At 30.9% G+C, this 8,878-nt stretch overlaps 1 protein-coding gene across 1 annotated transcript; it reads right to left on the bottom strand.

Annotated features, from left to right (window-relative positions):
• Positions 1–331: 331 nt before the first annotated feature.
• On the bottom strand, positions 332–8,555 carry LOC108906713 (equilibrative nucleoside transporter 3-like). Its single transcript, XM_023454353.1, has 4 exons — positions 8,511–8,555; positions 8,297–8,454; positions 2,517–2,763; positions 332–336 (listed from the first exon to the last, which is right to left on the bottom strand). Exons 1-4 carry the CDS (start codon positions 8,548–8,550, stop codon positions 332–334), a joined length of 450 nt encoding a protein of 149 aa, XP_023310121.1. The 5' UTR covers positions 8,551–8,555.
• Positions 8,556–8,878: the final 323 nt, after the last annotated feature.

Below are 8,878 nucleotides of genomic sequence, written 5' to 3'. Positions count from 1 at the left end.
AGAGGTATTTTCTTACCTGTTATAAGAGCCATTCCCAGAAGAGTGAGTACAAAAAATGCTACCTGCCCTAAAAAATATCTTAGTTGTCAACAAAATATAAGAAGTTGTACTTATACAGGGTGTTCAGTTACTGGGAGAGGAAGTACAAATAATTTTTTCTTGCTTTACTTCCGAAAAGTAGGATGTTGGAGTTGAAAAATTTGAGTTTTTGAGAATTTCGTAGACTAATTTTTCTATAATTTGACAGGGGAGGAACCTTATCATTAGATATTAGAGACATGGGTGAAATGATCCCTGTGAGCAAAATAATCCCCCTCATTTTTTTAAGAAACTAAACTGTAAGAAAAATTGGACATATTTTTAGCTGAATGATTTCCGGGCCGGTACAAAATTTTCGAAAATTAATCTGTCTGCAATCTTAGGTTAGATTCAAAGTCTATATGAAACAAGATCTCCATCCTATGAGGTAAAATTTAGATTCCCACAATCGCAATAGTTATTTTAAAACAAATCCACAGAATACGGAATATAAGAAAATAAATTATTGAAAAAATTTGATGTCCACACTTTTGATTAGCATCCACATCAGTGCGAATTGTTTTAACAAAAGAAAGTTGTTGTTTAAGTACGTTTACTGTTTTGCGTAGCAATTAATTTCCCGTCGTTTTCCAAAGGGATCAGTTTACCTCAAAGAAGGAATCATTTTAAGAATGAGTAAAATGATCCTTTTGTATATTTAAGAGAAAACTCCTTAGGAAAGCTGTTGATTATTTTAATGCATTTATACGTTAAACCCAATGAACGATAATGACAGTAAATGCTTCTCAAAAACTCGAAGAATATTAATCGTTTATTGTAGAGATTATTTTGTTTGGCCGATTAGTAACTGAACATCCTGTATACAGGGTGATTAACAACTTATCCAAAAAAATTTGGAAATAGATGCGGCATGAGAAATGGAGTAAATATTGTAAAAAAAAATTGTAAAATCCTTATAGTTTCTGAGAAAAAAATTATTGAAGTTATAGCACATTAAACCACTACATAGCTGGACAACTGTAGTCTCTAGCGCCATTTGCAATACGCGTGGAGAGCCATGTGACTCCTAATACTGAAATCCGTCGTTGCGGTAGTTTTTACCTGTTATCTGTGGTATTTACATCAGTTTTTTAGTATAGCAACTCAGAGTTGATGGATATCGTTTTAATTTATGGTGAGCAAGACAACATTTATGTTAGTTCGTAGAAAGTGAGTAAGACGGACCCAAATGTGTTTACACGTGAGTGTTTACACAATTGCTGTTGCAGCATCGGGTATGTCAAATGATTTTATTATTTAAAAACACAAATTAATTTTATTAATAATTAATAAAGGCAAAAACATTTGAAGTTGCCGATATAAAATAGGTGCGTTAAAATTCTATTTACATATTTCTTTCCTTGCGAAAGTTTTTGTCCGTTTTTATCACGCCGCCATACCGGTCGCATTGTGCGAGGTCAGGTTTTACAGTGGACCAGTTTCCAGTGCCGTGCAGAAGTGTATTTTTAAATCAATTTCGAACTGACCTTTTTGATTTTTTCTTTACAAAATCGTATTTGTAAGGGTCCCCTGTACATCTAGAATTTTTTTTTGATAAGTTCTGAATCACCCTGTATAAAATATTCCACAATAACATATAAATTTTAGAAGCAATAGAATATCGAAAATAAGATTTTTCTCATCTATGAATTATGAGTTTATCATCTTTTAGTTTCATGATAACAGGTCGTTAAAGTTGCTTCTTTTAATTGAATTTTGAGTGAAAGAAATGAATCGTATTGAATTTCGCTAGGCCTTTGTTTTCAGAAGTCATAATTAGACAGGTTTGATTATGATTAGTTTTTAAACAAGTTATACAGGGCATGACGTTATGTTGCAAGCTAGAAATATTTTAAGGCAGAGCTTCTTTGAGATCAGGATTTGACATATGGTATGACATTTCTATGTACAACTATATTTCAATGCTACACTCTTGTCAAAGTTCACCCACCCCTTCTTTTTCGAGAAAAAGCAAACACTCTTTTAAATTGTTTTAATGAATTTTAATTTGTACGTTTTCTGTCATGATTGAATAACAAAAGTCATACTTAGTTCATACATTATATTAATAAGCGATATTGTTTTATAGTTTATAATAATATACCCAGAGAATTTTGAGCAGTATACATTTTTCGTGTATCTACATAAGAAAACGGTAAAAAGATGGCAGACTTGTAGATCATAGCAAAAAAATGGTATTTTCGTTATATTACCTCAAGAATTATTGGTACATCATTCTGATTATTTGGACAACAATTAATTTTGTAAAAATACACTGGCCAAAAAAAAAACTCCTATTAGGATATGTTAATACACAACTTTCATGATTATATGACTTAATAATAAATACGTCTGTGTACGTATATGTTAAAATTATTAGTAGGAGTTGTTCCCGTACGAATTCTTTCGCATACATTGTAAAAAAATTGTATACTTACATGTGTCTGTGTTAACCTTTATGAGGACAGTAAATACAACAAAAATAATATTTATTGGAGTCAACGATATAATAATCCTGGGTTGTACTTTAAATCTATGTCCGAAAGTTGCCGCTAGTAACATAGTCGCCATAGAGGGTATAGTTTGGACTACCAGACTTCCTGACACGAAATATTTTTCAAGGGTCGTCTTATTATTCAGATCTACCGTGTCCTTTGCAGGATCTCTAAATTTATACATCCAGTACTACAAAAAAAATAGGTAGTGAAGTAAGCATCAATATTTCTTCAGTGATTCTAATGTCTCATATCCGGTACCGTAAAAAATAGATAGGTACTTTCAGTAAGCATTAGATTTTACATTTAGGGTAAAATTATTCTTAGCAAAATCGCTACAAAATTGAGCTATATGGGAGTATATCAGTTTTACAAATTTAGGCAAGTAAGACATAATTCCTTATATATTTATTTATTTATTTTGAATGAGAGACAAACGGGTTACAGACAGCCTATTATACAGGGTGTCCCTTAAAAGGATGGACAATGCACACACAGGCTCCTTTGGTGAAAATAAGACTATTTAGCCTAACTTACCTATATGTATACAAAAGTGCACGCCTACTCAGATATAGCTTTCTATACAGGGTGTTTCTTAATAACGTGCTAATATTTAATGAGGTTATTCTTGGGTCCATTTTAAGAAAAAAACTTCATGTGAACATATGTTCTAAAGGTATTAACTTTTGAACTACAGGGTATAAAGTTTTATGAAAAAACATTTTTTTATGATAACTTTGATATTACCTATCTTAGATATTTTTTCAAATTTGGTACACGCCTTCTATTCATCGAGATGCATTTTCTGATGTAGGTACAAACAATTTTATTATTTTTGCCAGTGGCGTCTGTACAGGTTTTGTATTGAATATTTTTGAAGAAAAATATGTTACGCCACTGCCTTTTCTTAAAGTAAAAATCATATCTGAAATCCTAATTCCTTTCCGAGCAAATGTGGTGTCTTGAATTTTTTCGTTTGACGTACGGTTTTTGCATAAAAAAATAAAATTCATTCATTTGCATCTTATTGGACAACTTACGAGAAAAAAAAAAGATTTATGTAACTTTGAATAATATTTTATTTAAGATAATAACTTTTAAACATTGAAATTATGAAATTACAGTAATCTACATACATTATGGAATGATAAAAGAAAATTACGCTGGCGTAAGATATTTTTCTTCAAAAATATTCAATACAAAACCTGTACAGATGCCACTGGCAAAAATAATAAAATTGTTTGTACATCAGAAAATGCATCTCGATGAATAGAAGGCATGTACCAAATTTGAAAAAATATTTAGGGTAATACCACAGTTATCATAAAAAAATGTTTTTTCTTAAAAATTTAGCACCCTGTAGTTCAAAAGATAAGGCTTTTAGGACATATGTTCATATGGAATTTTTTCTTAAAATAGACTCAAGAATAGCCTCCTTAAATATTAGCATGTTATTAAGAAACACCCTGTATAGGATAACCTAGTTTTTTTCAAATAATTTGAAACCTATTTTTCTTAGAAACTTCAAATTTAATATACATATTCGTTATATAAGGGCAATGTAAATAAAGAATTTGATGAAAATACATATACAGGATGTTCTCTTTCTGTGCTATCCGTAACTCTTTTATGTGTACGCCAGTGACGAGAGAATTTATATTTTTAAAAATATGTAAGCACTATTTTAGAAGATTTTTTGCCTCTTACAAAATCTTGATATCGTTTATGGATTTCGGGTAAAATTGGCATTTCATTCATTCATTGTATAAACATATTGCTTAGGCGTTAGGATTCTATAAATGTCATGGTTTTACATAAATTGAAGGGAACTTTGTTTTCTACGTAAATTACGTTTAGGTATATCATTTTATATTTGTGAATATCATTGACATACATGAGACAGTCTGATATTATACGTTTTGCATTTATAAAAATTAAAAAAGTAGTGGTCCCAAATTTGAACCCTGTGGGACGCCAAAACCGGCCAGATATGTATCAGAATCAATACTCTGATAACAAAGAAATTGTTTCGGTTCGGAAGAAAATTACTAGATAGTCACCCAAACCAAGTGCATGTGATTTGAAAAGTAGTGTGTCATGACTTACTCGATCAAAGGCAAAATCAACCTCTTTTCCCTCATTGAAAGTTATATTATCTTTATTAACAAAAGTAGCTAAATTAGTTTCTACTGACCTGCAACAGAAAAAACCATGTTGTTGACACACAATCAGATTTTTTGTAACTTCATATGTACATCTTATCATAAATGACAAATTTGCTATACAGTTTAGGCCAGTAATGGGTCTCTAATTTTTTACCAAATTCTTATCATCTTTTTTGTGTATAAGCGTTATCCTAGCCATTTTAGAATATGTTGGTAATGTACCACTGTTTAACGATTTTTGAAAAATTATTAGTAGGTAATGGATATAAAAGAATATCTTATCACAATTGTCTTTTTTTCTATATAGAGATATCGAATTTTTACCACTTGTATTAAGTTTTGCTACCATACACACATTGTATTAAAATAAAGATTTTGAAGTACTCATAATTTTAATAAATTATTAAATTATTTCACGCAGACCTATAAATAAATTGTGATAAGAGAAAATCGGTATCTTATTTTTTTTGGTTTGAGAAATCAATTAGAGCAAAATATAAGACCTAGATGGAGTTCAAAGGAGAATCCATGTGCCTATTTTTACCATTTTTGTTAATTATAATAACCAACATATCCATATATATATTTATGGTACTATTCTATAACATATTCCAGCGACTGTAAGCGATGGCATTTAAGAATTTTTTAATAAATGTAATCAATAATATTGCAAAAAGTATTTATCAGATTTAGTTAAAATCTCAAAAAAGCAAATATAAATATTTCTGTAAACGTTATGATTACAATTTATGATATTTTTTTATCACTATTATAAATATAAATATAAATTTAGAGCATAGGTAATAAGAAAACTACGGAATAGCTCCATTAATCATATTTGAGGTACATTTCATTTTATATTGTACTTGGTTAAAGCGTAATATTATGACAATACTAACAGAATAACGAACATAATATCAGTTATTTAGTAGTTTAAAATATATAGTACTTAAATCAATACCGATATAATAACAATGATCTTTATGTCTGCAGCTGAATGTAGAATTGTATAGATTACATAGGTAATCGCATAAATCAAATATATCTGGTGTTTCAGGAGGAATAGTCAATACTTTAATATGATATAATATCGTTTATTTTTAACGAAAAAGTTCATATGAATGTGTGTCCAAATCTCAATGGTTACTGAGATACGGCCAGTGGAAATAAAGCACAAGCGAATATCATTTTATTAATTTTAATATCCAATATTTGATATATAAAATAGAATTTTGATTTTTAGAGATTAAATGTATGGTTCAAAAGTTTTACCGTCAAACTCCGCACACTTCGCTGTTCTAACGAGAATGTTGCGTATTGTGTTGTGCAGTTTTTCCGGGCGTCGCTTTATTATCGTTGCAATGTCCATAATGCGAGCGATCAGTTCATCACGCGTATTCACATTTTCTTTATAAACATCACTTTTCATTCATCCCCATAATCCATAACTTATTGGAGTTAGTTCTGGAGACCTAGCTGGCCAATTGATAGGACCACTGCGACCAATCCACTGGTCTCCAAAAGCTTGATTTAGATATGTCACCTGATGGCTGTAATGAGAGGGAGAACCATCATGTTCGAAAATCATACTGGCCCTTGTGGCCAAGGAAACATCCTCTAACAATATTGGAAGTTCATTCCGCAAGAACTCTAAATAACTTGTCGCTGTTAGACATCTATTGTCAATCATTCCAGTCCAGATATTTAGTGAGAATATTTGCTGGATATTTGATTCTACACTGGCATGTGATGGGTTGTCGTCAGACCAAAACTGATTGTTGAATATATGTTAAATATATTAAAAGTCGATTCATCGGTAAAAAGTATCAGAACAAGTTGGCGATTAACATTTATCCACTCACAAAATTTCCAATTTCTTGGCATGATCTCTTGATTCAAAGTGTTACACTCGTTGGTTATGAAATGGATACAAGCCTTACTTACCCATTGTTCGCCATACTCTTACATGAGGAATTTCGAACCGTGCAGAAATTCTTCTTGTGCTTGTAAACGGACTGCGTTCTACCAATTTAAGAATATTTTCAACTTCATTCACATTTTGTTCAACTGCACGTTTTTGGAAAAAAACCGCATTTCGTAGTGTCGAATGTTCTAATAAATGCTTTTGGTAGGTAACACTCGGTTAGGAAATCGTCTTTGATATTCTCTACGATCTGCAGGTGCTCTCCCATTGCAAAACCCATGACAAAACACCATATCAGCGTATTTAAAGTGAGTAAAAAAGCTTACTCGATAATTTATCTGTTTTGCGCTCGACGCAATCGACATTGAAATTGCTGTATCTCAGTAGCCATTGAGATTTGAACACATTTATGCCCAGATATTAACTTTTTTATTCAAACGATACTATAACATACCGAAGTATTGACTATTCTTCCTGAAACACTCGATATAACGTTTAATTCTAAAAAAATGTAATAAAGTATTAACATTTATTATATACCTAAGCGTATTTTAGTCCTTTTATATAAACTTATTACGTTTTAAACTGGTAATATATTGGTGTAAAGTTTATGTATGTAGATCAGACAGCTATCAAAGTCAATAATTTATATTTGTTAGATTTTTGCAAGCGTTTTGCCAATTATGTCAAATTTTCAATTATGATAGGTTGGCTTAGACAAATCTCCCAGAAAAAATTTTTGTCGTATTTTTATAACCTATATTTTAGATGATCTAAAAATATTCAAATTTCTTTCATACACAGTTTTTTTAAGTCAATAATGAACATAAAAGAAATTCTACATTCGAGTTATTTTATTTATTAAATTATTTATAAGTATACAGGGTGTTCCTAATTAAGTGTCGCAATGGAAAACTGTAAATTCCTCTTGAGAAGAGAAACATTTTTTCCTCTTCCATTTTTCTCTCCGGGCGTTCGTTTTCGAGATACACGGTGTCAAAACTTTTTTTCAGATTTTTCCCAAAATCTTAGGAATTGAACTACAGGACTGAGTTTTTGTACACACATTACCATTATTAATAGCTACTTGCTGCAAATGTTGTTAAATTTCGTTAAAATTGTTAATTATTACTACCTATCTGAATTACAAAAGTTTTTCGAAACGTTAGCAAAATGTTTGTTTTTGTTCATAAAAAGTCATTTTTCTTGAACACTGTTGACTTTAGAGCAATGAACCAAGAGAACTCTTTTTGTGTAAAATTCATTGGCGCTTCAGAATTTGCTGTCAAATGTCAATTTTTCCAGTGGCGTAAAAGTTAGGGGGGAAACCCTTACGATACCTTAAAATCTCCACCACTGGGACGTTCAATGAATTAGAGAAGGGTGCGAAAAAGTAGCTATTAATAGTGGTAATGCGTGTACAAAAACTAAGTTCTGTAGTTCAAACGGTTCCTAAGATATTGGCAAAAAATAAAAAAAAAATTAAAGTTTTGACACCGTGTATCTCGAAAACGAAAGCCCGGAGAGAAAAATTGAAAAGGAAAAGAATGTTTCTTTTTTCAAGAGGAATTACAGTTTTCCGTTGCGACACTTATTTAGGAACACCCTGTATAAAGCAATTATTTAGAACTTACATCGTTAGCCGTTATGAAGAAAGTCAAAGGAAGCATATTGAGCGCACCAAATAGTAAACTTAAAGTGTGTACCATGTACAAAGTATCCTTGGGCTTGTGTTTGTCTTTACTTAATTTATCCACCAATCCATCAGGTTTCCTTATGGAGATCAAGGACACTGAAAATATTATTTAGGATTAAATCAACAAGAAGTTTTTCAGGTTTTCATATTACCTCTCCTCAGAACATCGGACATCTCTTGCAAGTTATCCATCTTCGCTGGTGTTCGCCTTCGCACTGGTAACGGCGGAGAATGAAATAAAAACTCTCTTATATATGTATATATAAGATAATGCGTGATACTTAAAATACTATTGTGAAGTGGATACTTTTTGAAACAATGTCATATGAGTAATTTACGTTATAATCCGTAATTCCTCATATGAAGATAAATTTTGATTACTAAAAGATATACTTACCACATATTCACTGAAGAATAGATAATAATCAGCGTTAATAAAAGCAAATTGCAGTAATTTCGCAGTAAATAAGTAATAAGCAAACTCACTTTCATCACTCAATTACTGCTGTTAAACGTTGAA

The sequence above is a fragment of the Anoplophora glabripennis genome, unplaced genomic scaffold, assembly GCF_000390285.2.
Source record: "Anoplophora glabripennis isolate ALB-LARVAE unplaced genomic scaffold, Agla_2.0 scaffold187, whole genome shotgun sequence".
In the NCBI taxonomy this organism is placed as follows: domain Eukaryota; kingdom Metazoa; phylum Arthropoda; class Insecta; order Coleoptera; family Cerambycidae; genus Anoplophora; species Anoplophora glabripennis.
The sequence above is the reverse complement of the archived record's forward strand: the minus strand, read 5'-3'. Positions and strand labels throughout refer to the sequence as shown.

Excerpts from the sequence above, each read along its gene's own strand:
- LOC108906713 (XM_023454353.1), bottom strand. The coding sequence starts at position 8,550 with ATGGATAACTTGCAAGAGATGTCCGATGTTCTGAGGAGAG. Across the intron at positions 8,455-8,510 it reads GTCCGATGTTCTGAGGAGAG|TGTCCTTGATCTCCATAAGG; the intron begins GTAATATGAAAA and ends TAATATTTTCAG. Across the intron at positions 2,764-8,296 it reads TCTTCATAACGGCTAACGAT|TACTGGATGTATAAATTTAG; the intron begins GTAAGTTCTAAA and ends TTTTTTTTGTAG.